This window comes from Eretmochelys imbricata, chromosome 27, assembly GCF_965152235.1.
Source record: "Eretmochelys imbricata isolate rEreImb1 chromosome 27, rEreImb1.hap1, whole genome shotgun sequence".
NCBI lineage: Eukaryota > Metazoa > Chordata > Testudines > Cheloniidae > Eretmochelys > Eretmochelys imbricata.
Genome location: NC_135598.1, coordinates 687,780 through 714,882, shown reverse-complemented (window position 1 = coordinate 714,882; position 27,103 = coordinate 687,780). Strand labels below are relative to the sequence as shown.

Sequence of the window (27,103 nt, the reverse complement as noted above, 5' to 3'; positions counted from 1 at the left end):
GGCTGGCAGGATGGGGGGACTGTCCCCAGAGTTATGACGAGCAGACAGCGAGATGAGGAAATAACCCAGCCCACTGCCCAGCCCCGTGCCAGCGAAGGCAATCTCCTCCAGCCCCCCAGCAGCAGCTTGCGGAGGGGCTGCCTTCGGGGAAGCTGTGAGCAGCCCGGCGCAGTGCAGCCAGAGGGACGCTGGCCGGACGATGCCGCCCAATTCACCAGCTGTTTGAACTGCCCCAGGTGACAGAAAACCCCATTTCCCCTGTGGGAGAACCTGTCTCAGCTGGTGACCCAGGGCCAAAAGGTGCCAGATGGCAAAGGCCCCTATGAGCATCCACAGGGCGAGAAGCCCCTGCCCATGGGCCTGACCTGGGGGGTGGGGGTGAGAGGGAAGAGGGGGGAGGCCAGGGTCCATCTGGAAAACCCAAGACTGAGGGGAGTGGGAGCGCGGCAGAAGAGAAGAGTGAGGGGGGATTTGACAGCTGCTTTCAACTACCTGAGAGGGGGTTCCAGAGAGGATGGATCTAGACTATTCTCAGTGGTAGCAGATGACAGGACAAGGAGTAATGGTCTCAAGTTGCAGTGGGGGAGGTTTAGGTTGGATATTAGGAAAAACTTTGTCACTAGGAGGGTGGTGAAGCACTGGAATGGGCTACCTAGGGAGGTGGTGGAATCTCTTTCCTTTGAGGTTTTTAAGGTCCGGCTTGACCCAGCCCTGGCTGGGAGGATTTAGTTGCGGATTGGTCCTGCTCTGAGCAGGGGGTTGGACTAGAACCTGCTGAGGTCCCTGCCAGCCCTGATAGTCTGTGATGCTAAGGGCCAGGCGTCAGGAGGTGCTTTCCCTGGGAAGGGACCCGCTTCTGACCTGCCTGCTGAGACTGGGGTCCCTGGGGCAGGGCCCCGCTCCCTGCCTCTGTGCAGCGCCTGGCACCGAAACACAAACAGGGTCCGGTCGGAAGCGCGGGCCCAGCTGGGGAGAAGAGGGAGGAGGTGCGGAGGGGGAGCTGGAGCTGGCTGGCTGCCTGCAGAGGGGGATGGAGCTGGGAAGGGGGCTGAGGCAGGGGAAAGGACTGAAGGAGGGAGGGATCTGGCAGAGCGGGGGAGCCGGGGAAGGGGGTGGACCTGGGGAAAGGGCCGGGGGAGGGGGGGGCTGGCGGGAGCCGGGGAGGGGGCTGAGGGGGGCTGGCCAGGGGGCGGGAGAAGGAGCTGAGGGGGGCTGGCTAGGGGCTGGGGGGCGGGCAGCCGGAGGCCGGGGAGGGGGGCCGAGGGGGGCGGGGAAGGGGGCGGGGAGCCGGAGGAGGGGCGGCCGTGCCGCAGAGCCCCGGCAGAGGGAGCCCGGCTCTCGGGCTGGCCCCGCCGGGCAGGGAGCGAGGGGGCGGCGCGGTGCTGGAACAATCGCGCCGGAGCGGATCCGGAGCCGGAGCCGGAGCCGGGCCCCACCCACCAGGAGCCGGGCGGCGGCGGGGCCGTTTCTCTGCGGGGCCGGGCCCATGGGCGGGTAGCGGCCGCCGGGCGGATGCTGCGGGCTCCGGCTCCCACGATGCCGCCCCGGCGCCGCCTCCCGCTGCTGCTGCTGCTGATCGCGGGCAACCTCTGGCCCGCGCCGGGCAAGTCTGCGGGGGAGCCGCCCAGCCCGCAGGGTGAGCGCGGGGGCTGCGGGGTTCCGGGGGGGGCTGCGGGGTCCCGGGGGGGTCCCGGGGGGGGCTGCGGGGTCCCTGCGGGGTCCCGGGGGGGCTGCGGGGTCCCTGCGGGGTCCCGGGGGGGCTGCGGGGTCCCTGCGGGGGCTGCGGCGTCCCGGGGGTCCCTGCGGGGGGGCCCAGGTCCGGATCGACGCGTCTGGCCGGTTTGGAAGCATCCCCCGGCCCCGGGCCTCGCCGCCGCTCGAGCCCCCGCGGGCGGCTCCCCCTTTCCCCCGCGCCGGGCGCGGTTCGCGGATTTGCTGCCCGGATTCTGCGCCCGGGGCGCCCGCATCTCCCTGCTTCGGGGCCGGGGCCGGGGCCCTTCGCGGGGGGCTGGGCTCGGGGAGCCGGTGGATCCGGTTCGGCGGGGGCTCGGGCGGAGCCCTCCCCCGCCCTTGTTCTCTCCCTTTGCGGCGCTATTGTCTGCCGGAGACGGCGCCTTGCTGCGGGCCCCGGCTCCCCGCCCCCCGGCTGCTGGGGCCCCCGCACCCCGCGCACACGGGGGCCTTTGGCCGCAGGGCAGCCGCTTCGCAGCGCGGCGAGGAGGGGAGAAAATATCCCGATTGCCTTGATCGGTGCTGATTGATCCGATCTTTACCGAACATCTGTCCGACTGTCTGTCCCCGCTCACGCCCCGCTGTCCGTCTGTCCCCCCGTGCACCCCGCTGTCCGTCCATCCGTCTGTCCCCCATGCACCCCTCTGTCTGTCCCTGTATACGCCCCTCTATCCATCCATCCGTCTGTCCCCATACGCCCCCTCTGTCCATCCAGCTGTCCCCATACACCCCCTCTGTCCATCCGTCTGTCTCCCTGCACGCCCCTGTCTGTCCATCAGCCGCTACACATCTGTCTCTGTCCATCCCCAGGCACCCCTCCATGGTAAAGCCCTGTGAGGTTGGAGCTGGCTTTTGAAGGGCCATGTGCAGACTGGCCCCCGAGCCAGGTGCTGCCATGTCCGGCCGAGGGTTTCCATTAAATCCCGGGCTCCTTCTCCAGGAGGACACAAGTGGCTGCGGCTGGAACAAAGATGGTGGTGGGCTGGGGAAGAGGCTGGGGGGGCCCAAGCTGGGGAATTGGATTCTTCCCCACTTGCAGCCTGGCGGCAGGATCGTCCCCTGCCATCTGTCCCCTGTGCCGCAGGGGTTTGGGCTCCTTCCGCTCGCTCGTGGCCTGGCTGGTGGAGCTGCTCCGGCGAGGAGGGGCTGCTGGTGGGAATGGCTCGGGGTGCGCCGTGCCCAGCGTCCACGTTCCTGGGCAGCGTCAGCCTGGAGGCCTTGGTGATGGGGCAGCAAAGGCAGGGTCAAGCCTGGCAGAGCTCAGCGCCTTGCCAAGCTGGGCAGGGCTGGGGTTCAGAGCCCTGCAGGGGATGCCACCCCCGGCCCCTGAGGTGGGGTTGGACTTTAGGGAGCCTGTCCCCATGCTGGGGGGAGGGGAGACGCCCCACGTTTGGGGTGCAGGCAGCCCCATGTGATTGGCAGAGGGGTCGCCAGCCCAGATCACAGCTCCCCCACCTTGGAAATGCTCCTGCTGAACCGGGCAGAGCCTCGGTGGGGCAAGGGTTCCTGCACTTCGGTCCCGCACCCTCACTCCGGTGCCACCAGGCTCCGCTGACCAGGGCCTCTGGAGGCGAAGGACAGAGGGGTGGGGGGTGGTCACACGCTCGCCCCCCAGTGGAGATGCGTTGGCTGGGCTAGGATTGACCCCCCCCATATATGGGGTTTTGAATGCTCTCATCACAGTGCCCGCGGGCACCGCTCCCCACAGCCCTGGTGCCCTATGGCATTTCCGCGGGGGAGTTCCTGCCTGCGAGGAACTTACCATGGGCACCAGGGTCTCCAAGGACTCACTGAGCAGGGCAGGAGAACCAGTGTCTGGGGTGCTGGGAGGGGCCGGGGTGGGGGGGGAGAGGCAGGGGTGGCGGGGTGCGGGGTGTAGGTGAGGTTTGAGCCTTCCCTGCTCCTAGTTGCCCCATCTGTATTTCGGCATCCACTGGCTTGAGGCTCCCCGCAGCTGTCCCATCCCCTCCCCTGCACCCCTCTCCTTTCACCCATCCCCAGGATGTCCTGCCCCCTTTGGCCCAAGTAGGGGACGGTGGACAGGCTCCCCTGCACCCCCCTATGACCAGCACCATCCCTGCCTGCTTCCCCTCCTGCTGGGGCTCCAAGGAGGCCCCGTCGCCCCGGGAATGGAGCCGAGGTTGGGGTTCTCCTGCAGAGCCAGCCCAGAATAGGCCTGGCCTAGGACCTGGGAGTTGGGTGCCCTTGGCAGCAGGGCTGGGCGAGAGGGGCTGTGACCTGGCAGGGCGGGGATGGAGGCCCAAGGCCCTGCCGCTGGCTCCCCGGGCATCGGCTTAATGCGTTGGACAGGCCCAGGGAGGCAGACCAGAGCATGTGGCCAGGGCAGTGCTAACGGGTGTCCTGGGCCCAGCCCTGCCCTGGGCTGGCAGGGGACCCCAGGTTCCTGTGCTGGCTTTGGCGGGAGGGGCTCTGATGAGCAGCTGGGAGTCAGGACTCCTGGGTTCCAGTCTTTGCTCTAGAGCAAGATACCCTGCGCCTCGTTTTCCCCATCTGTCAATAGCTCCCCTCCTGCCCTGGGGGTTGGTGTGGAGCTGAGGGATTGCCAAGTGCTTTGTGCTCCTCCTGTGGGGGGCGCTGGGCCGGGCAGCGGGGGTGGATTCTGTGCTTGGCATCTCTGGGCTGGGAGTGCACCTGTGGGAGTGGGTTGGGGCCAGTTCCCCCTCGGGGTCTGAGCCCTGGCATCTCAGGCCTGGCCTGGCCTTCTGCCGGAGGGTATTGCCTGGGTGCCAGGGTCCCTTCGTTCTGCCCCTGAGCCTGGCTGTGGGTATGAATCCAGCCCCGGGCGTGGGGGAGGGGAGAGTGACATCCCCTGGGCTGGTGGAAGGGGAGACCCACCACTGCCACCGGCCCCACCGAGAATCTCAGGGTGGAAGGGACCTCAGGAGGTGTCGAGTCCAACCCCCTGCTCAGAGCAGGACCAGTCCCCAGTGTTTGCCCCAGATCCCTAAATGGCTCCCTCAAGGATTGAACTCCCAACCCTGGGTTTAGCAGGCCAATGCTCAACCCCCTGAGCTATCTGCCCCCTCCCTGCCCTGCTTTCCCCACATCCTGTGTCTGCCCCCGGGTGCACTCAGCCCCTCTGCTGCCAGGGTGGGGCTTTTGATTGGGGTTGGTAGCACCCGGGACACTGGCAAGGGGGCTTGGCCCTGGAGGGCAGCAAGGGGGGCTGCGGCAAGCGAAGTGCCACGTGGCAGGCAGGGGAAGCTGCTGTATTTGCGGGTGACACAGGCCTGCGAAGGGGCAGGAGAGACACGGGTGGGCGGGAATGCAGAGCTCCTCTTGTCCTTTCCCTGTCTCGGCCACCTTTCCCTTCTCTGCCCTCTCCCTCCCCCCCGGATACCCACCTCCCCCTTCTCTGCCCTCTTCCCCCCCCCGGGTACCCACCTCCCCCTTCTCTGCCCTCTCCCCTCCGCCCCCGGGTACCCACCTCCCCCTTCTCTGCCCTCTTCTCCCCCCCCGATACCCACCTCCCCCTTCTCTGCCCTCTTCTCCCCCCCCCGATACCCACCTCCCCCTTCTCTGCCCTCTTCCCCCCCCCCCGGGTACCCACCTCCCCCTTCTCTGCCCTCTTCCTCCCCCCCGATACCCACCTCCCCCTTCTCTGCCCTCTTCTCCCCCCCCCGATACCCACCTCCCCCTTCTCTGCCCTCTCCCTCCCCACCCGATACCCACCTCCCCCTTCTCTGCCCTCTTCCCCCCCCCCGGGTACCCACTTCCCCCTTCTCTGCCCTCTTCCCCCCCCCGGGTACCCACCTCCCCCTTCTCTGCCCTCTCCCTCCCCCCCGGGTACCCACCTCCCCCTTCTCTGCCCTCTTCCCTCCGCCCCTGGGTACCCACCTCCCCCTTCTCTGCCCTCTCCCTCCCCCCCAGATACCCACCTCCCCCTTCTCTGCCCTCTCCCTCTCCCCCGGGTACCCACCTCCCCCTTCTCTGCCCTCTCCCCCCCCGCCCCCCCAGGTCCAGCCTGTTGCGGAGGGGTTGAATCCGGGCTCTGCTGTTTCCTAGGGTCCGTGGGGGTCGTGCAGGGGTGGGGGGATCTGCACTCAGAGGCCCCCCCTTCCGTCTCCTGCTCCTTTCGGAGGGGCCTCCCAATTGGGGCTTGCCTGGAAATCTCCCTTGGTTGCCATGGCGCCAGCTCCTCTGCCCACCCCCCTCCTGCGGAGGCTGCAGCCGCTGCTGTGCAATGGGGCAGAGGAGCCGGGGCCCAGCACACGGGGTGGCAGGGCCCTGAGTCTGCCTGGGCCAGCTCATCCCACGGGGGGGCCAGAGCAGCAGGACAGGCCCCTAATGCTGCATGCCAGGCGGGGTTACGCGCCCTGGGCATGGAGCCCCCCAGCCCTGGCTCAGGTGCCCGTCCCAGAGCCAATCTCTGGCCCCCAGAGACTCACTCCGGCCCCCAAACCCAACCCAGCACAGGCTGGGAGGGCCCTGCCGGCCACACCCAGGCCTGGCAGCGAGGAGCTGAGCCGGGCAGGGGTCATGGGAGCTTCCTCCCCACCGCGCTGATGGTGCCCCTCACTCCCGACCCGCAGCCCCCTGCTATCCCAGCCCTGGGCTCCCCCCAGCTCTGCCGGCGCCCCTCACTCCTGACCCGCAGCCCCCTGCTATCCCAGCCCTGGGCTCCCCCCAGCTCTGTCGGCGCCCCTCACTCCTGACCCGCAGCCCCCTGCTATCCCAGCCCTGGGCTCCCCCCAGCTCTGCCGGCGCCCCTCACTCCTGACCCGCAGCCCCCTGCTATCCCAGCCCTGGGCTCCCGTCCCAGCTCTGCCGGCGCCCCTCACTCCTGACCCGCAGCCCCCTGCTATCCCAGCCCTGGGCTCCCCCCAGCTCTGTCGGCGCCCCTCACTCCCGACCCGCAGCCCCCTGCTATCCCAGCCCTGGGCTCCCGTCCCAGCTCTGCCGGCGCCCCTCACTCCTGACCCGCAGCCCCCTGCTATGCCAGCCCTGGGCTCCCGTCCCAGCTCTGTCGGCGCCCCTCACTCCCGACCCGCAGCCCCCTGCTATCCCAGCCCTGGGCTCCCGTCCCAGCTCTGCCGGCGCCCCTCACTCCTGACCCGCAGCCCCCTGCTATCCCAGCCCTGGGCTCCCGTCCCAGCTCTGCCGGCGCCCCTCACTCCTGACCCGCAGCCCCCTGCTATGCCAGCCCTGGGCCCGTCCCAGCTCTGCCGGCGCCCCTCACTCCTGACCCGCAGCCCCCTGCTATGCCAGCCCTGGGCTCCCCCCAGCTCTGTCAGCGCCCCTCACTCCCGACCCGCAGCCCCCTGCTATCCCAGCCCTGGGCTCCCGTCCCAGCTCTGCCGGCGCCCCTCACTCCTGACCCGCAGCCCCCTGCTATCCCAGCCCTGGGCTCCCGTCCCAGCTCTGCCGGCGCCCCTCACTCCTGACCCGCAGCCCCCTGCTATCCCAGCCCTGGGCTCCCCCCAGCTCTGCCGGCACCCCTCACTCCCGACCCGCAGCCCCCTGCTATCCCAGCCCTGGGCTCCCGTCCCAGCTCTGCCGGCGCCCCTCACTCCCGACCCGCAGCCCCCTGCTATCCCAGCCCTGGGCTCCCCCCAGCTCTGCCGGCGCCCCTCACTCCCGACCCGCAGCCCCCTGCTATCCCAGCCCTGGGCTCCCGTCCCAGCTCTGCCGGCGCCCCTCACTCCCGACCCGCAGCCCCCTGCTATCCCAGCCCTGGGCTCCCGTCCCAGCTCTGCCGGCGCCCCTCACTCCCGACCCGCAGCCCCCTGCTATCCCAGCCCTGGGCTCCCCCCAGCTCTGCCGGTGCCCCTCACTCCTGACCCGCAGCCCCCTGCTATGCCAGCCCTGGGCCCCCCACAGCTCTGCCGGCGCCCCTCACTCCCGACCCGCAGCCCCCTGCTATGCCAGCCCTGGGCTCCCCCCAGCTCTGCCGGCGCCCCTCACTCCCGACCCGCAGCCCCCTGCTATGCCAGCCCTGGGCTCCCCCCAGCTCTGTCGGCGCCCCTCACTCCCGACCCGCAGCCCCCTGCTATCCCAGCCCTGGGCTCCCCCCAGCTCTGCCGGCGCCCCTCACTCCCGACCCGCAGCCCCCTGCTATCCCAGCCCTGGGCTCCCCCCAGCTCTGTCGGCGCCCCTCACTCCCGACCCGCAGCCCCCTGCTATGCCAGCCCTGGGCTCCCCCCAGCTCTGCCGGCGCCCTTCACTCCTGACCCGCAGCCCCCTGCTATGCCAGCCCTGGGCTCCCCCCAGCTCTGTCGGCGCCCCTCACTCCCGACCCGCAGCCCCCTGCTATGCCAGCCCTGGGCTCCCGTCCCAGCTCTGTCGGCGCCCCTCACTCCCGACCCGCAGACCCCTGCTATCCCAGCCCTGGGCTCCCCCCAGCTCTGCCGGCGCCCCTCACTCCTGACCCGCAGCCCCCTGCTATCCCAGCCCTGGGCCCCATAGCCAGTTTGGCTGATGCCTCTCCTCCCTGTTCTGCTGCCACACCCGTCTTTTTCACTCCACCCAGCCCAGCTCACCAGTGGGGGGGGGGCCCGATTCCTCCAGGCCCAGCTGCAGAGGTGAAGGCGCCTTGCCCTGGTCACAGCCCTCTGTGGCTAGGCTGGGGTCTGCACTTTCCCCTGCTGGGCACGTGGGGCTGGGTGGCCCCCAGAGCAGATGTTCTAGTCCCCAGGGATTCCCTTCAGTGCTGAGTTGGGTGGGGGACCTAGGTGCCCTGCGGCCCGCGTGCCCCTCCCCTGAACTGGCTGCTGTTTGCTGGGTGCAGTCTCGGGGCTGGGGCTGCCAGACACGCTGGAGCCACAGACCCAGCGATCCGCCCTTTGGGAGGTGGGCACTCCCCCCCCAGGCCCTGCGCGGCACAGAGGAGCTGGCTCCAGGGCGCAGGGCAGCTCCTAACCCCGTTGAGTAAGCAGTTCGGCCTGACGGAGGCATCCCTGGAGGTCTGGGCGACTGGGGTTGCTGCCGCCCCAGGCACTGGGGGCCTGGCCAAGCTGTCTGTCCCACCTGCTTTCCTCCCAGATCATGTGACGATGGCAACACCATGGGCAGCTGGGGTGGGGGGCAGGCTGGGAAAGGAAGGTGCCCTCCTGCCCCACGTGGGGAGGGAACTGGCAGGGGTGGCAGCGGCTGTAAGCAATCCATGTGGGAGGGTGAAAGCTGCTTAGACCCCCCCAAGCCAAGGGAGTGGGTCCCTTTGGCCCTAGTGAGAGGAGGTTGGGGGGTGACTGCGGGGTGGGGGTGACTGTACTGCCTGTGTTGGGGGCGGGGGTCTGCCCTCCGCTCAGCAGCTCACGTTCCAGCCTGAATTTCAAACCCATGTTGTTCTGCTGGGTCCAGATTTGTTTCGCCAGCCCTTGGCGGCATGCGGGTGGCCATGCCCTGGGCCGCGTGTCTGTCAGCAGCCGCACTCTGCACCGGAGGTGGCTGCATTTCATTGATGCTCTGTGTACCCGGACAGTTGTGACCAGGTAGATTTTACACAGGGCCAGTCATCAGTGCTCCTGGGGCTCATTCCTGACCCTTCCACCAGCACACTGGGTGATCTCGGATGGTCCCCACCCCTCTGTGCATTGGTTTCCCTCCCTGTGAAATGATTCTTCTCCACTGAGGAGCCATGTTCTGAGATCTGGAGGTGGAGATGCTGCGTGGGGCAGGGCTGGCAGTTCCTGGGCTGTCTGGGCTGTGAGAGGCTATCGCCCGGCTGGCTGGGGGTGCTGGAAGTTGGGATCCAGGACCAGACTCCCCACACGGTTGCAGTTTCTGCCTGGATGCTCCCCTGAGGGTGGCTTTCTTCTGGGGAGATGCCCTGGGTGTCCCCACACCCTGCCCTGTGCTCAGTCTGCCTTGGCCCCATGCATGTGCTGAAATGCAGCACCTCTGGGGTGGAGCCCAGCCACTGCCTGGTGCACAGCAGTTCATCCAGCTGCAGTCTCCTCCTTCGGCCTCAGCTCGTTGGTTCTGCCTTTGGGTTGGTGTAACTGGAGCTGGGGAATCCTGCCAATGCCCAGCTTGCCTTCCAAATGGGCCATTGGCCCCTCCTTTGCTCCTTTGTAGGGCTTCCACTCAATCAGCAAAGCACACGGGGGATTCCAGGAAGTAAGGGCTCAGTCCGGCCCCACAGATAGCCCTGCGGCTTGTGACTCCACTGTGTTACTGTTAGGGACTGACAGCTCCTTACGCTGGGTGTGTGGATCTGGGGGGACCCGCTGGGGGGAAGGATAGGAAGGGGTGTGAGAAGGCACTGGGCAGGACTCAGGAGGTCAGGGATCTATGTCCTGCTTGTTGGCACCATGTCCCGTAGGGCCGGATTTTCAAAGGCTCAGACCTGGGGTGAGTTTTGGGTGCTGAAAATTCTGGCCTTAATCTCCCTGTGCCTCAGTTTTCCCAGTACAGCTGATGCTTCCTTCTCCCACCTTGGTTCTGCCTTGTCTGTTTGCTGGGGCTCTTCTGGGCTCTCTCGCGGTGTCTGTGCAGCATCCTCCGGCCCCCAGCCTGGCTGCAGCATAAAGTTGTTCTTAGCTGCCATTGTTTGATGCTGTTGGTTTTGCCCCACCTGTTCCTTGGGGCAGCCCCATGTTGGGCTGTCGTGGGGGAATGGCGGGAGGCTGGTGTGTCCCTGGGGATCAGGCTCGTGCTCAGTGCGGAAGGGGCTGGGCGGCTCTGGGGGAGCCTCGGGGGCATGGAGGAGGATGGGGGAGATTTGGCAGGGGGAGTGGGACTGCAGTGCGGCTTGGCCTTAGGACGGTGGTGCTCTGGGGGGAATGCAGCACTGGGGTCTGGGGCAGGAGGCCGGGGGCCCCCAGGGGTGGCACTGCCTCGCTCTGCAAAGCAGGCATGGACCCGGGCTCTGGGCAGGCTGGTGGGTGGCGCAGTCTGGAGCTGCAGTTTTGGGGTACAGGCCACCCCTGAGGGCTCGACCCAGGCAGGTGGCTGGATTTACTGGGCCCTAGTCTGGCAGGAGGGCAGTGGGGTCCAGTTGTGAGAGCGGGGAGCCGGGGCGATGGGGTGAACTAGTGGCTCAGTGCAGGAGAGGGAGGCACAATTCTTGGGTTCTCCCTGCCTTGCCACACCCCCTCCCTGAACCTCAGTTTCCCCATCGTGGGGTGGGGCTAGTGAGAGCTGGAGCAGGGCTCAGACCTTGCGGGGGGGGAGAGGCCTGCAAAGGGCCATTTCGGGAGGAGGTCACTGGGCTTTGCCCGTTTCACCCTTCAGGAGGGGCCAGATGGCACAAGGGAGGAAGCGCCAGGTGAGTGATGGGTTTGGGGGGGGGGGCAATTGCCAGCTCCTGCCCCCCGGGGTGCAGGCTCATCCCAGCAGGAGTGGGGCTGCTGGTAGTGGCGGATGGGCGATGAGCCTGCCCTGCGTGTGGGGGGCAGGAGGTTGGGGGGGAGCTGCAGAGTGTTCACAGGCTGTGGCTGAGCTGTGGGTCGGTAACTGGCGAGTGGGTCTGACGTGAGCCCTGCGTGGCGGGTTATGCCGGGCGCAGCCCTGGGGGGAGGGCGGAGCCGGGCGCAGCCCTGGGGGGGAGCTGGGCGCAGCCCGGCTCTGCTGTCCCCGTGCTCAGGAGAGACCCCCCTCCCCTCGGGATCTGCTCACTCGGGGCCCGACCCGCTCCTGACACGGCTGGCTGAGCGGATGTCTGCGCAGTTGACAGGCTGTGCCAGCTGCCGGGGCCTGTGTGTGGTATGCGGCTGCAGGACGGCCGTTCCCTGGAGCAGGGACATTCCAGCCACCGGCCCCCAGCCCACCCAGCCTTTGCAATGTGTCCGGCTGTTCCTGGTATGCATGGGGGTGGGGGAGCCCCCTGCGCCCCCCGGGCGCGGCTGCTCCAGGCCCCGGCTCATGGGATGTGTCACTAGCACCAGCTGCTTAGAATTCCTGGTGTTGAGCGGCCCAGCCATCTGGGGAACATCTGGGCCCAGACACCGCAGGCTGGCTGTTGTGGGGGGCTGGGTTTTGGGTGCGCTGTCTGCTGCCCCTCAAGGGATTCTTCCCTAGTCGGATCGGGCACCTGGAGTGGCAGAGGCTCCACCAGGTGTGGGCCGAGCCGGGACCCTGTTCTCAGCATGGCCTCGCCCCCCCTGCCAAGGCCGGATCTGGGCTGTGCATAGGGCAGCAGCTGGTGGTGCCCGGAGCCGTGCTGGCCCCGCAGGCCAGAATGGCCCCTTGGGACTCCCGCACTGCTGGGTCTAGGTTCCTGTTGCTCCCCGAGTGGAGCCGAGCCCTTTCCCTGGGCTGCACGCAGCGTGGGCTCGGGCCTCTGGAGCTGGAGGTCCCCGGGCGGTGCGAGAGGCGCCCGGAGCCCAGGATGCAGAGATGACGAGCTCCGAGCAAACCTGGCTTTGCAGCGAGTTCGTCTGGAGGCCAGGGGCTTTCCCGGGCAAGCAGGGCTCACAGCTGGGTCCACAGACTGGCCTGGGGTTGGTTACAGATGCCTCCGCAGTGTCGGGCATCGTGGTGCTGTCAGCCCCTAGCTCTGACTGCTAGACACCACCCTTTCCTAGAGCCAGGAATACAACCTGGGGTCCTCACTCCCAGCCTCCGGCTCTAACCCACTAGACTCCACCCCGTCCCAGAGCTGGGGATAGGACCCAAGAGTCCTGACTCACAGCCACCCCCTGCCTCCCTGGCTCTAACCCACTAGACTTCACACCCTCCAAGAGCTGGGAGAGAACCCAAGAGTCCTGACTCCTGGTCCCCCCTTCCTCTGCTCTAACCCACTAGACCCACCCCCTCACAGAGCCCGGGAGAGAACCCAGGGGTCCTGGCTCCCAGCCCCCAAACTTCCCTGGGTGCAACGTGGGGGTCACAGAGTCACCCAGTAAAAATGGGCTGATCCCAGAAATACTGGGGCTGGCTGACCCTATGACACAGCGTCACATAGGGGGTCGCAGCCTCGTGGTCTGCACCAGCATCGTTCAGAGACTGTCCAGTGTGAGCTCCTGGCTAGTGCAGGCCGGAGACCTGCCCCGAAAGAACCCCCAGAGCACATTGCACGGAAGACCACCCTGGCATGGTTTAACAATGGCCCAAGGGGGAGAATCCCCCCCTCAGTGCATGGGATGTAGCTGGTGACAGGCACTGCTGAAATTAGGAGTACATTTTGCTGTCTGAATTTGTCAGCACTGGCTTCCAGCCGTGGGGTGGTGTGACTTGGTCTGGGCTGATTCCTCCCACTCTGAGCCCGAGGGGCTGTGGAGCTCTGCAGGCTGGGCCAGGGGCTTTGCCATGGCCTTGGTGGAGGGCCCTGCAGCGCGAGCCGGTGCGGGTTGTGTTAAGGGGGGGCCGGGCGCCCTGTGTGTTCCAGGCATGTGTATTAATAGAACAGCGCTGGGAATCGATTGGCTTTTGGACCCCATAACCGAGGGGGCTCTGAGCCCAGGCAAGGGAGGCGTGAATGCCCTCACGTCCAGGCCCCTGTGAGGCGGGCATTGATCGATGCTGTGCTCGGGGTGTGAGGGGAGGCTGGGGGCTTGTTGATCGCAGGCTGGGGTGGGTGCCAGGCTCTGATCCAGAGACAGGGTCTCATTAGCCTCCCAGGTGCTGGTTAGTGTGAGCAGGTGGAGAGCCCCTCCTCTATCTTCCGGTAATTTCCTTGGGAGTGGTGTGGGGTGGGGGTGACCAAGGGACACCCCTGGGTCCTGACTCGAGCCACTTCCCTTTGAGGAATGCAGAGCACTTTGCAAACTAGCTATTTCAGCCTAAGCCCCTCCCAGGGTGGGCCAGTATTATTCTGCTTTGACAGATGGGGAAACGGAGGCGCAGAGCTGGGCCGTGACTTGTCCAAGGTCACCCAGTACAGAGCTGGGTGGAACCCAGGAGTCCTGACTCCTAGTCTGCTGCTCTAACCACCAGAGCACACTCCTGTCCCTGAAAGCTGCACTTGGAAGCCAGCAAGCCTGGCTCCCTGCACTAACCGCAAGGCCACTCCTGGCCCTGGCATGCCAACGGGATGTCCGCAATGGGACACTGCTGAGTGGCCTGTCTTGCACCTCTCAATAACGCACCCACTGTTGGATTTACCGGCCGGGGGGCTGGGTGCCACACTCCTGGGGTCACACCCCGGCCTCGCTGTGCTGTGGGTTTGGTTTGGTTTTAGTGTCATCCAGAAATACGACATCATAGAATCCTAGAATGTCAGGGTTGGAAGGGACCTCAGGAGGCATCTAGCCCAACCCCCTGCTCAAAGCAGGACCGATCCCCCACTAAATCATCCCAGCCAAGGGATGCTTAAAAAGCTCTAAGGAAGGAGATTCCACCCCCCCCCCCCCAGGTAGCCCATTCCCCTGCTTCACCACCCTCCTCGTGAAATAGGGTTTCCTAGTATCCAACCTAGACCTCCCCCACTGCAGCTTGAGACCATTGCTCCTTGTTCTGTCATCTGGGTGGCAGGCGCCATCCTCCTGGGATGGATTGAAACGTTCCAGAAACGGTCCTGCCGGGAGCCAGGTCCTGCTTCGTCCTTGGGCCTCCTGCGCCCACCCAGTGCCAGTGATCGGCGCCCGCCCACCCCAGCGGGGCAGCTCGCGGCGGGGAGGGGGGTGGGTCTGGGCGGAACAGGCCCCTCATTTACACCGAGCCTGTGGGGTGGGAGCTCCTGGGGTGCGGCGGTGGGCTGAGACTGGGGGCTTGCAGTCCCGAGCCCCGTGTTGTGGGCCTCTGTCGCTCGCTGGAGACCTGGGGCTGGCAGAGGACGCATGTCCCCCGCTCAGCGGGCGTGTTGCTGCAGGGTGTTGGCACAGGGGCTTGGGCGGGGGGAGCCAGGGCCCCCCAGACAGGAGCCTGCCGCTACCCCGTTGCTGCCATGGCAACCCCTGGCCCTGGTGCCTGCCTGGCCCTGGAAGCTGCTTCCTGCTTAATGGGGGGGGCCGTGCCATCAGTCCAGCGCCCGCTGTTCGGGGAGTGCGGGCCGAGCCGGGGCCAATGGTGTCGTTGCCAGGGTGATGGGAAGTGGCTCTCGGAAAGCTGGGCTGGCTGCCGGAGGCTGAGGGCTGCAGCCGGAAAATCACCGGGCGGGGGGGCATTGTGGGGGTGGCGGCTGCACTGGGAAGCCAGCTCTCGAGACGGGGATGGCAGCCCCTGAAAGCCCCCGAGAGCAGCGCCCGTGGTGTTAGCAAAGGGGGCTCCCTCCCCTGGCGAGGCCGGAGGCGGTTCTGATCTGGCTCCCCCTTTCCATGTGCCCCGCTCTGCCAACGCCCCCCAGCGTGTATGGTACAGCTTCGGCCCGGCAGTTTCGCTGCCTGGTTCCCGGGCCCCGTCAAATGGCCGCAGTAGCTGGGAAGGGGTCAGCCATGCTCAGACCGGGAGCCCATCTGGAGAGGGAATCCCTGAACCTGGCATTGCCCCCGCTCTGGAGCTAGGCGTGCAGGGGCGGGAGGGGTGCAAACCCCTGCGCTTGGCACAGTGCCCTGGGAGCCACGGAGAGCGGGTGGGACCTTGGATTTTCAGCTCTCAATTTAAAGCCACCCCCAGTGCATGGGGGGTGTGCGGCACAGAGCAAGCCTAGCGGGCCCTGGGGTGGACCCAGAGACATGAGGCAGGTTACGTAATCAGTGGCTGGGGGCAGTGCCCATAGCAAAGCCTCCTGGCAGTTGGCACTAATAAAACAGCCGGTGGGGGACGGGCACTGACCTCTCCTGTTCTCCCCAGCAGCTGCCGGACTGGCACCTCTCGCTGGCGCTGATTCATTTGCCTTCAAAACCCAGCCCCACCCCAAACAATCTGTGCTCAGAGCCTGACTCTGCATGGGGACCACGCAGACCCTGGGGGCAAAGGCCCCCCACAGATCGGGACCCCCAGCAGCCGGGGCCGTTTGAAATGCTGATCCAGCATCTGTACCATGGGCTGAGCCAAACCTGAGAGGGCACCTTGCATCCAGCGGCTAGCAGCCAAGCCTGGCCAGCCGTCCGGCAGCATCGTGCACCCTGGCGCAACCCAGCCCTCTCCCAGCCGCTCGGGGGCACCCTGCAGGAGAGGGGGTTCCCCCTTGGCGGACGCGTGGTGGCGGTTCCAGCTGTGGAGTGCATGGGGCTGAGGGCAGCAGCCCCGGTCCAGTTGAAGGTGGTGTGGCTCATGGCCCCTGACCACTCTGGGGGCTGGAGCTAGGCAGGCTGGGCTGGAGCCTCCCTGTGGCTCCAAGGCTGCTCTTGCTGCTGGGGGGCCCTGAAATCGCTGCATCGGGTCCCTGAGTTTCCGTGGGGCTTCTGCTGCTGCGTGGGCACGTTGGGAGCTCGCGCTGCCCTCGGCCCAGGTCCCTCTGATCCTTCCAGGGTCTGGTCTGTCGAGATTAGTGGAGATCTGCTGGGCCATGCTGCCTTGCCAAGGCCTGCTGCTTGCTTCCCCTCTTGGCTGGGGGGGCTGAAGCTGGAGGGGGCTGAAGCTGGCCGGGGGCTGAGTGCTGCTGTGCACCCCTTGCCTGGGGAGCTCTGGGAGGGACGTACCGTCCACACCCGGGGGCAGCCCCAGCTGAGGGACTGTGGAAGTGCTGCTCATGGGGCTGGCTCAGCGGGGTTCCCCTGGCCTGGCCACCCTCTGGCTTCTCTCTAGCGGGAGTTTGAGGGGTTCTGGCCTCTGCTTGGAGCTGGGTGGGGTTGGGCCCGGGGGTGACTTGGGGGGTGGGGGCCCGGGCCCGGCTGGCTCTAGGCAGGGAGAATATTGTGACAGGCCCAGCCCCCCTAACCCCTCTCCCCCTCCCCAGAGGTGCTGATCAAAGTCCAGGTGTATGAGAACAGCGACCTCTCCCCACTGGCCCAGGCTGCCGTGGAGGTGTATGGGAACCACACGTCGCTGGCCTCGGGCTCCACCGACCATGAGGGCGTCGGGATGCTGCCCGTCAGCTACCGCCTGGGCACCTGGATCCTGGTCACCGCTGCCAAGCGTGGTTTCGTCACCAACTCTGTGCCCTGGCGGGTCGACAAGCTGCCGTGTGAGTGCTGCTGGGCGCCGGGCATTGGGGTGGGGGACTGGGGAGTTTGGGGACACTCCCTCCGTGGGCTGGTAGTTTGCAGATACCCTGGGATTTGGGGACAGCCCCTTAGCTGGTCGTCCCCCCCCAACAGAGGGAGGAGGGGGGCAGTGGGCACATCACAGCCCCTGGGCTGTATGGGGTGTATTGGGCTGGGAGGGGATGAGGGCTGGCACCAGGTTAATAATACAGCAGCCGGGAGGGGCTGATGGGGGTAAGAGGGGCAGAGACACCCCCTGGGGAGAGCACGGGGCTGCGGGGGCAGAGCTCTGCTCCTAGTGCGGGGCTCTGGGGGAGGGGAGGAGCTGCGCGGGAGGGGGAGAATAGTTTCCAGTTCCTGACACCTGCAGGTGCTCCGGGAGGGTGGCCCCCTGTCTCCCCCCCCATCCCTGTGGTGGTGCCTGGGACCCCCCTGCCCTGTCCCCAGGGAGATCCCTTCCCTGGTCAGGGCTGGGGGGGGTCAGCGTTAGCCTGGGCTCTGTGCCAAGCAGCAGCTGCCCGCAGGCCGCGTGTTGACGAGGTGCAGCCAGGATGGTGGTGTGGGGCCGCTCGCTGCAGAGGCTCAGATGGGGTCGATAGGGGTGACTTTACTGCAGGCAGTGGGATGACCTCACGCGGACGTCAGTGCCCCCAGCTGGATGCGCGTGGGAGGGCCCATGGGCAGGGGGCTGTCTGCAGCCTTGGGGGGAGCAGTGGGGCGGTGTGTGCATGGGGGGTGTGCGCAGCCTGGAGGAGGCATGTGGGGGGCGGGTGTTTGCGGGGCCAGAGGGGAGGAGTGCGGGGAGGATCTGGGGGGCAGGTGTGTGTATGAGACAGGGTACTGCCCCACACTGGAGGGGCTCAGTGGGTGTGGTGCAGCGGGTGCATGTGAGCAAGCTCTTACCCAGCTAATTAGAGCAGCTCCCCGTACCCCTTCCGCCCTGGGTACCAGCTGCCAGCTCCACCTTCCAGTGCGGGATCCCCCCCTGCACCCAGCTGGGCCCCCCTCACTCCACTGGGGTGGGTGAGGCAGAGGGGCTGCGGCTGTAGCATCTCCCTGGGCAGAGCTGGGTGCTGGGTGTGTAATTCCTGGGCACAGCTGCCCCGGGGTTGTAGCTGGCACCATCTGTCTGACACCCTCCCTGCTCCCCCCCCCCCCCACAGCGCTCCCAGCAGAGCTGGGCTATTTATACAGATTCCCCCCCACCCCGCCAACTGCTGTGTCCCAGGTTATTTTAGGAAGAGCTGGAGGGGTGTGACTGTGGGGGGGTGCCACCCCAGGAGGCCCCCTGTCCCCCACCTCTCTCTGCCCTTCACTGTGAGGGGTTGGCTGCTTTTACTTTGGGCTATGCCTGGCCCACGGTGTGGCTCTGACAGGGGCTTCCAGCGGCCCATCCGTCTCAGTGTCAGGTGCCAGAGTCATTAGCAATGCTCTGCCAGGTGTCTGCTCTGTGCCAGGTTCTCCGCTCCGTGGGTGGGTGCCAGGCTCCCCTCCCCCAGCAACACATGCCCCATTCCCAGTGCATTCTCCCGCTGCCCTGCCCCACTGCGTTGCAGCTGCTGTGCCCCGCGCCTCTCGCCTGTCGCTCACATGCCCTGTGTCTGTCCGGTCCCTCTGCAGTGTATGCCTCGGTCAGCCTGTACCTGCTGCCGGAGCGGCCCGCCACCCTCATCCTCTATGAGGACTTGGTGCAGATCTTGCTGGGATCACCAGGTGAGGCCCGTGACTCGCCAGCCCCTTCCCTGTGCATGGGAGGCCGTGGTTAGAGCAGGTGACGGGGAGCCAGGACACCTGGGTTCTATTCCTTTCTGTACCACTGCCCTGTGTGGGACCTAGGGCCAAGTCACTGTCCCTCTGCCTGGACAATGGGGGAGACCCCCCCGCCTCCAGGATTCACCAGGGAGGTGCTGCAGCACCAAATGTTTCCCGCTCCCCCTGGCCTTGTGCAGGGGAGCAGGAGGGGCCTGTGGCTGTCTGAACCTGCCCATCTGGGCTTTACCCTGGAGGGCAGCGGGTGGGGCATATGGGCCAGGTGGCTTGGGTCGCTGTGGCCCTCAGCCAGCCCCGGCCTGCCCATGCCCCTCCTAACGTAGCCCAGAGGCAGCAGGGAGGGCTCTGGGGACGGGAGGTGGTTGATTTTAAGCCCCCAATGATATTGGTGTTGGCTGCATGCCCCTGCTACCCTCTCACTGGGGGGCGGACGTGCCCTCCAAGGTGCGTGGCAGGGGCTCTGGGGCCGGGAGCTGCGCGTGTACTCTCACCCTGGCTCAGGCTGTGTCCTTGTGGCAGGCTGGGCGAGAGGCGGCTGACACGCCTGGCTGTCTCTGGCAGGGGCCTGGATTCCCTCGCCTGGCTGGCTGGGGCTCGGAGCTGCCACTGCAGCCGGTTAGTGGCCTGCCGGCCGCCCCTTGAGAGCAAGCTGCCCGCCAGCCACCCGCCCGCCATCGTCACAGCCCGGGCAGGGGTTGGAGCTTGGCCCCCGGTCCCGGAGGGCCCCTTGTGCTTTGGCCGATCTCCGCGGAGACCCCGCTGGGCGCCGTGTCCGGGGCTGAGGGGAGACGCCCTGGACAGGTCGCTGGGGCGGGAGGCTGGCTCCCTTCAGCGAGGCAGCGACCGTGGGGAGTTCCCGGCTCGCCCTTTGCCAGGGGTGAGGGGCACGCGCACAGGAGGGGTGGGGAGAGGCTGCCATCTTGGCGGGCAGCCTGCCCCGGCCCTGCGCACGAGGGCTACAATGGAACCATGGGTGCTGCAGAGCCCATGAGGCTGGCTCGGGCCTGGGGCACCCTGGGGTCCCGCCGAGGCTCTGACCGGGCAGGGCAGGGGCTGCAGGGCGAGCCTAGTGCCTCGTGCCCATTGTCGTTGCAGGGGCCAAGAGCCAGCCGTGGGTGCAGTTCCAGCGCAAGGCGGCCCGCCTGCCCCGCAGCTCCACCTACAGCCAGCTCTCCGCCTCCCTGACGGCCGCCAGCGGAGCCCACGACATGCGGGGCTTCCCCTCCTTCATCGGGGCCGAGAGCAACGGCAGCGGTACGGGGCCGGGGGGGCGGGGAGAGGGGCGAGGGAGGGGCTGGGGGGAGCAGGGGTCGGGGCGGGGAGCAGTGAGCCCCTCTGACGGCCTCCTCCCCTCCCAGCCAACAGCACCTGGCTGGAGCTGGTCCCCATCGCCGCCGTCAGCGTCCATCTCTTCACGGGCAACGGCACCGAGGTGCAGCTGTCGGGCCCCGTGCACCTGTCCATCCCGCTGCCTCCCGACACCGGAGCGACCACGGCCACCAGCGTGCCAGCCTGGAGGTTCGACACCAAGAGCGGTAAGGGCCAGCAGGCTGGGGGGCAGGGCCAGGCTGGGCATGATCTGGGGATTGGGGGGCAGGGCCAGGCTGGGCGCCCTGTTGATCTGGGGCTGGGGGCGGGGGGAGGCCAGGCCAGGCCAGGCTGAGTGCCCTGGAGGTTTGGGGGACCCACATGAGTGGTGAGTTTGGGGGGGGTCTCAGCCTGGCTCCCAGTCACTGGCTGGAGGAGGTGCTGGGGATCCCCGCTGGCTCTGTACAAGCGTTTCAGCATGGGGGTGGGCCAGCCCATGGGCATGCCACACATCGGCATGGGACGGGGGACTTGGGGATGGCAGGTGTCAGACTGATGCTGCGTTTCCCTCCCCAGGAAACGCTGTTGGCTGGGGGGTGAGGGCTCAGTGTTGGGATCCCATTGAATTAACAGACTGGGGCACAGAGAGTGTCTCTCCCCCAGTCCGGCTGCTCCGCATGCCAGCCCCCTCCCACCCTGTGGCCACAGGGCACCTCCACGAAACTGCCTCAGTGGCAATAAAGCACCATTAGGCCCCAGGCTCGTGGGAGAATGGCAGCATGGGAGGGGATAGGGGGCCACAGGATTGCGGAGGAGGCTCTGGCCCAGAGACCTGCTGCTCTCCTCCATGATGCAGCCAGAGGCAGCCAGAACTTATCATGGGCTCTTCTGCCAGCCAAGGCCCCTGTATCGACCCTCGACCAGGGAGCCTGGCTCCAGGGATGCCCCTGCCTGGGGCAGGCTGCCTGGCAGGGAGGAGTAGAAGGCTTGGAGGGAGGGAGCCTGCCACCTGTGGCAGCCCGGGCAGTTTGGGTCACAAGTGAACCGAGTGTGGGGATCTCAGCCTGGTCCTATGGAGTGGATGTTCGGAGTCCAGAAGGTGGGGGTGAGAAGGGAGCAGCAGGGGGCTGCAGGAGAGGATTGAGGGGCAGGGGGTCGGCAGGGCAGGACTAGGGTATTAGCAGAGCTGGGGGTCGGCGGGGCGGGACCCTGGGGCAGTAGCAGAGCTGGGGGTCGGCGGGGCGGGACCCTGGGGCAGTAGCAGAGCTGGGGGTCGGCGGGGCGGGACCCTGGGGCAGTAGCAGAGCTGGGGGTGGCGGGGCAGGACCCTGGGGCAGTAGCAGAGCTGGGGGTCGGCGGGGCAGGACCCTGGGGCAGTAGCAGAGCAGGGGGTGGCAGGGCAGGACCCTGGGGCAGTAGCAGAGCTGGGGGTCGGCGGGGCGGGACCCTGGGGCAGTAGCAGAGCTGGGGGTCGGCGGGGCGGGACCCTGGGGCAGTAGCAGAGCTGGGGGTCGGCGGGGCGGGACCCTGGGGCAGTAGCAGAGCTGGGGGTGGCAGGGCGGGACCCTGGGGCAGTAGCAGAGCTGGGGGTGGCAGGGCGGGACCCTGGGGCAGTAGCAGAGCTGGGGGTGGCAGGGCGGGACCCTGGGGCAGTAGCAGAGCTGGGCGTGGCAGGGCAGGACCCTGGGGCATGAGCAGAGCAGGGGGCAGAGCTGGAGGTCAGGGGAGGCTGTTAATGAACATGGATCCCGCATTGAGCACCGGCTATCAGCCCCACGACGGGCGTGGTGCTGTCGAGACAGCTGGTTCACAATCGATCTTTCTAAGTTCTCTAAAACCGACACAGTGGGATTGTTGGGAAGCTGGTGCCTCCGGAGGGGGCGTGGTGGGGCTAGTGACTCAGATTTGGAGTCATCTGAGTTGGGGGGCTGGAGATATTACTCCCCGTTCCCATCCAGAAAACCAAACTGTTGCTGTGACTGTGGATTAGAGCGGTCTCCGTCCACCGAGGATTACCGGGGTGGGGAGGTGCATGGCTCCCTGAAATCTTTGGGGGCCCAGGCTGAGAAGAGGAGTTACACGGATGTACGTTTTTACACTATGCGGGTGCCCAGACAGAAAACCGGCTTGAGATTTCCACTCCCATCTTTTTACACGCTCTTTCCTGCTCTAAACCCAGAACGGTTAGTCAAACTGCTTTGGATTGAGGGGGCCTCCTGGGCGTGGGAGTAGCATTAGTGATCCAGATTGGCCGTCATTTGACTGAGTTCCAAACCAGTTGCCTTCTGCAGCCCTGGGGTGTTACCGGAGCCATGCCACTGCCAGACCTGGCTGAGATTGATGGCTGCAAACCCCCCCTTCAATTAACACACCTGAGGACGAGTGAATCCCTGCCCCTCACCTCAGGCAAAAGGCATTTGGGGCTGAGGGCAGCAAGTCGAAATGGTGTGTGAGTCCCCGGGGGGGCAGGTTTAGTTTGGGGGGTGGAATCAGAGCCTTTGGGGGCAAAATGAGACGCGTGGCTGCTTCCTGGGAGGAGGGGGGATGGAGGGAGAGGGGTTTGGGGCTGCAGCAAGGAGCAGGGTGGAGGGGGAGGGAAGCTAGGGCGCGCGGAGGGGTGGGACAATGGGAAGGGGTGTGGGGTGATTGGTACGGGGCTGGGGGGGACAGTTGGGGCAGGGGCCTCTGTCAGGCCCACATTCTCCTGTCCCATGTGTGTGCCCAGCTCTGGGGGGTCTTGCCCTACCAAGAGGGTCCGTGTCCCCCAGGAAAGAAAAGAGGCTGGCCATGCCCCGCGCCCTGTGTTCTCCAGGGGGTGACAGGAGGCAGCGGGCGTCGGTGGGCCAGGTGCCCCCACAGTGCGTGGCACCGGCTGCGGCTGGCCCTGTGGTTTGCTCTGAGGATGTGTGAGGTGTGGGACTGAGCTGGGACTAGATAGGAGCACGGGGAAGCGGTGCTCAGGTGTATTCAGGCTGCACTGTTCCTTTGGCGGCGGGTGTGGGCAGTCGGTAGCAGGGCAGAGGCTCTTCGAACAGCTACCATCTGCAGCGAGGGGGCCGTGGCAGGTGCCCGTGGTCGGTAGGTGATGGTGCAGGGCACGCGGGGGAACCAAGGTAGTGTCCGGGACTCATCTGAGGCTGGCAGGTGGCTCTGGGGCTGGGCCCATGGTTTGTCCTTTCCGGTGACCTGGCTCTGTGTGAGCTTTCGTGGGCTCCAGTCGCGTCAGGCGGATGCTGTGGTGAAGGGGATGGGCTGCATATTGAGATGAATGGGGGGCAGAGTAAAGGGGGATGTTATGGGGCATTGCTGAATGAGGGCAGAGTTAAGGTTGCATGGGCAGCCCTACCTGCTGCATTTCCTGCTTTTCACACGTCTCAGTTGGGCTCGGCTCAGCGTCCTGCCATCAGTGTGTTGCCACTGAATTTCTCTTCAGCTCCAGCCTGGGGCACAGAGAGAAGCCTGCCACGTCCTAGTGAGCCAAGGCTGCAGGAGCCAGCGCCATCAGGGGGTAGCGTTGTGAGGGACTCATTCCTCAGGGAGGAGAGGCCTGAGGAGCCCTTGAGTAGTCGAAGGAAAGAGGATGTAATCTGGGGAACTCTCTGCTGCAGGATATTGTTGGATCCAATAATGGAGAGCAAGGTTCAAACAGGGGAACAGAAATCCCCTTGGTGAGACTCTTCACCCTCATGCTCCAGGGCATGGGCTGGGACAGGAACTGCCCCACCCCTGGTCCGAGGATTGCGCAAGCACAGAGGTGGCTAGGGAACCGACTCCTTCCCCTGGGGCATCTGCTGGGGGCCATTGACAGAGGCAGGACACATTATGGCAGGAGAGGGGATTTGGAGTGAGGTGGGCTGGGGCCTGATCCAGCAGGGATGGTGCACAGCTACAGGGGAGACGGGCCAGTGGTCCCATCGTGTCTGGGTGCTGGGCCGGAGGGGCCGGTTCACGCTGTTTTGTTGCCCCCAGGCCTGTGGCTCCGGAACGGGACAGGGCTGATCAGGAAGGAGGGTCGCCAGCTGTACTGGACATTCGTCTCCCCCCAGCTGGGGTACTGGGCTGCCGCTCTGCCCTCCCCCTCCACAGGTGAAGCAGCTGCCTCCAGCCTCCCCGCCGCAGGGGAAGGGTCCAGGGCTGGGAGCCGTCTGGCCAACAGAGCAAGTAATGGGGAGGCAGGAAGCAGGGCCCCGTGGGCAGGCCCGGCCTGGACCCTTCCTTCCAGCTGTCGCTGCCGTGTCCAGACCAGGCGTTGTTCCAATGGGCTCCCAGGCAGAGCAGCCCCCAGGCCACAAAATCCTGAGGTGGGTCAGTCCTGGCCCCCATCCCTGCACTGGAGCCAGCCGACACCCCTGGCTGGCCCCATGGGGAGCCTCATGGCTCTAGCCCTGCGGGCTTCTCCAGGGTGTGGGGGGTCCCTTTCTGGGGCAGGCCCTGGGGTGCCCTGTGCGGGGCCCCCAGCCGGAGCAGAGCCTCTCTCAGGCAGCCCCTGTGGACCTTGGGCCTGGCCGGGAGCAGCTTAGCTGCTGGCGGGGGGAAGGGGCAGGAGCCCCAGCGGGAGCGAAGGGCTCCAGGAAGGCAGCAGCCCCCAGGGGAGCAGCTGGTCTGAACCTTGGTGCTGCGGATGCCACTCAGGCAGCAGCTGGGAATGCCAGCTCCCTGCCCTGGGCATTGCTCAGTGCTGGCAGGGGGTGGGCACCCGGGATGGGTCCGTTCCCAGGGTGCTCACTTCTGGGGGGGCTGGGCCCCCCACCTGTGAAATGGGGAGCCTGTGCTTGGCCAGCTGCTCGCTGGGCGGGGTGGGGAGTGCTGGCAAAGAAGGGGGAGGCCTCAGGCTCTTGCCCCACAGAGCCGGCAGGGCCGGGCATGCTGCTGCTCCGTTCCTGGGATGGGAGGGCCTGGAGGCCCTGGCCAAGAGCCACGTCCTTCCGCACCGGGTGCTGCGGACCCAGGACAGCCCCTCCCCAAAGAGGACGAGCGGGATTGGGGGAGGGGAAATGGCGCCGGGGGGCAGGAGTGCCTGGTCCAAGGGCACCCAGAGCTGAGGCTGGACCCCAGGTGTGCCGACGGCAGGGCCCGGCCGGGTCCCCGTTACGGCCGCCTGCCCGTCTCGCCCCCCGGGCCTCAGCCCCTCCGGAAGCGGGGCGGAAGCAGCTGGCCAGGCAGGCCCGTGGGGGAAGGAGGGGTGCTGTGCTCGGGGAGCGGTGTTCCCGGGCCTGTCTCTGACCCGCCGCTGCCTGCCCCCCTAGGGCTGGTGGCGCTGGCGACGGGGATGAGGGACATCACCGCGTACCACACCGTCTTCCTGCTCACCATCCTGGGGGCGCTGGCGCTGCTGGTGCTGAGCCTGCTCTGCCTGCTCATCTACTACTGCCGGTGAGGCTCCCCCGCCAGGGGCCCTGCCCACGGCCGGGCAGGGGCCAGGGCTCCGGAGGAAGCAGCGGGTGGCGGGTGGATGGAGGGGCCAGCTTGCCCTGCCGTTGTAGGTCCCGGGCCCTGGCAGAAGCCGAAGCAGGGAGGGTGGAGGAAGGCCGCCGTGGGCATTGTGTGGCTGGCACCAGGGCAGTGGGGGCGGGGATAGATGCAGGAGCCCAGCCCCCTAACCTGGCTTGCACCCCGCGCATCCTCCTGGCCCTTCCCAGCTTTGATCTCTGCGCCCCACGGGGCGCCCGGGGGCCAGCTCCAGGCCTGGCTCAGCCCCCTGCCCTGCCCAGCTCCCGCCCTCGGGCTTTGAGTTCCCCTCGGGGCGGGCGGCTCTGTGCTGGCCCAGGGAGCCTGCGGCGGGGCGCTGGTAACCGGGTCCTGTCTCCCCAGGCGGAGGTGCCTGAAACCCCGACAGCAGCACAGAAAGCTGCAGCTGCCTGGGCCGCTGGACACCTCGAAGCGAGACCAGGCCACCTCCATGTCCCAGCTCAACCTGATCTGCACCAGCCACCTGGAGACCGCCTCCTCGGCCGGCGACACCGATGCACACACGCCCATCCTCAAGTCGGCCTTCTCCAGCTCCCGCGAGCTGGGCAGCTCCCGCGAGGAGTTCTTCCGCCACAAGCTGCGGCATGTCAGCAAGGCCTCCACGGAGACGCTGAGCCAGCGGGGCGCCCCCAAGGAGGAGTACCCGCGCCCCGGGGAGAGCTTCTCGCTCAAGGCCGCGCGCTCCGTGGACGGCCCGGGTGCGCTGGAGCCCCCCGTGCTGGAGGAATACAAGCGCGGCTTCTCCCACCAGCGCGTGGAGGACAAGGGCGCCGAGCCGCCACGGAAGCACTCGAGGAACGAGAGCAAGCCCTACCTCCAGGAGCCGCCCTCCCCGCCACCCCTGCCGCCCCCCTTCGACCACTATGTGGGCCACAAGGGGGAGCCCAAGCCCCCCGACTTCATGCTGTCGCAGTCCGTGGACCACCTGGCCAGGCCCACCTCGCTCACCCAGCCGGGGCAGCTCATCTTCTGCGGCTCCATTGACCACATGAAGGACAGCGTGTACCGCAACGTCATGCCCACCTTGGTCATCCCGGCCCATTACATGCGCCTGGCGTCGGATTACCCCTCCGGGGAGCAGGCCCTGGCCGGCCCCGCGGAGAGCCAGCCCGAGATGGAGGGGCTGCCCGGCCAGGCTGGGATGGCCATCCCGCACCAGTTCGGGCCCCAGGACCAGCAGCGGCTGCAGCTGCAGCAGGGCGAGGCCTCGGAGGGCAAGGGCTGGGGGGCACACTCCTCCTCGGTCAGCGGCTCTGTCACCATCCCGGTGCTGTTCAACGAGTCCACCATGGCCCAGCTGAACGGGGAACTGCAGGCGCTGACGGAGAAGAAGCTGCTGGAGCTGGGGGTGAAGCCCCACCCGCGGGCCTGGTTCGTCTCCCTGGATGGGCGCTCCTCCCAGGTGCGCCACTCCTACATCGACCTGCAGGGCAGCGAGAAGGGCCGGAGCAATGACGCCAGCCTGGACTCGGGCGTGGACGTCCACGAGGCCAAGCCCCACAAGCGGGCCAAGGAGGAGCGGGAGCGGCCCCCGGCCCCCGCCGCCTACTCCAAGCTGGCGTTCCCCGAGGACCCGGAGCAGAGCAGCAGCGAGAGCCGCACGGCCATCTGCTCCCCCGAGGACAACTCCCTGACGCCCCTGCTGGACGAGGGGGCCGAGGCCCGGGCCGCCACCATCCCCCGCCGGGGCCGCAGCCGGGGCACCAGCTCCCGCAGCAGCACCAGTGAGCTGCCCCGGGACTCCATGACCAGCCCCGAGGATGAGCTGGCCGACCCAGCCGAGGGCGGCGACGAGCCGGGCGACAAGAAGAGCCCCTGGCAGAAGCGCGAGGAGCGCCCGCTCATGGTCTTCAATGTGAAGTAAGCGGGGGGGGGGGGCCTGCGCCCGCTTCCCCTGC

The 27,103-nt window shown here is 67.2% G+C and overlaps 1 protein-coding gene across 1 annotated transcript; it reads left to right on the top strand.

Moving 5' to 3' along the window:
• Nucleotides 1-1,512: 1,512 nt before the first annotated feature.
• FAM171A2 (family with sequence similarity 171 member A2) lies at nt 1,513-27,069 on the top strand. The gene is made up of 8 exons (XM_077806470.1): nt 1,513-1,636; nt 16,412-16,639; nt 18,279-18,371; nt 19,524-19,682; nt 19,787-19,963; nt 23,706-23,822; nt 24,983-25,109; nt 25,548-27,069. Exons 1-8 carry the CDS (start codon nt 1,513-1,515, stop codon nt 27,067-27,069), a joined length of 2,547 nt encoding a protein of 848 aa, XP_077662596.1.
• The last annotated feature ends 34 nt before the right edge of the window (nt 27,070-27,103 follow it).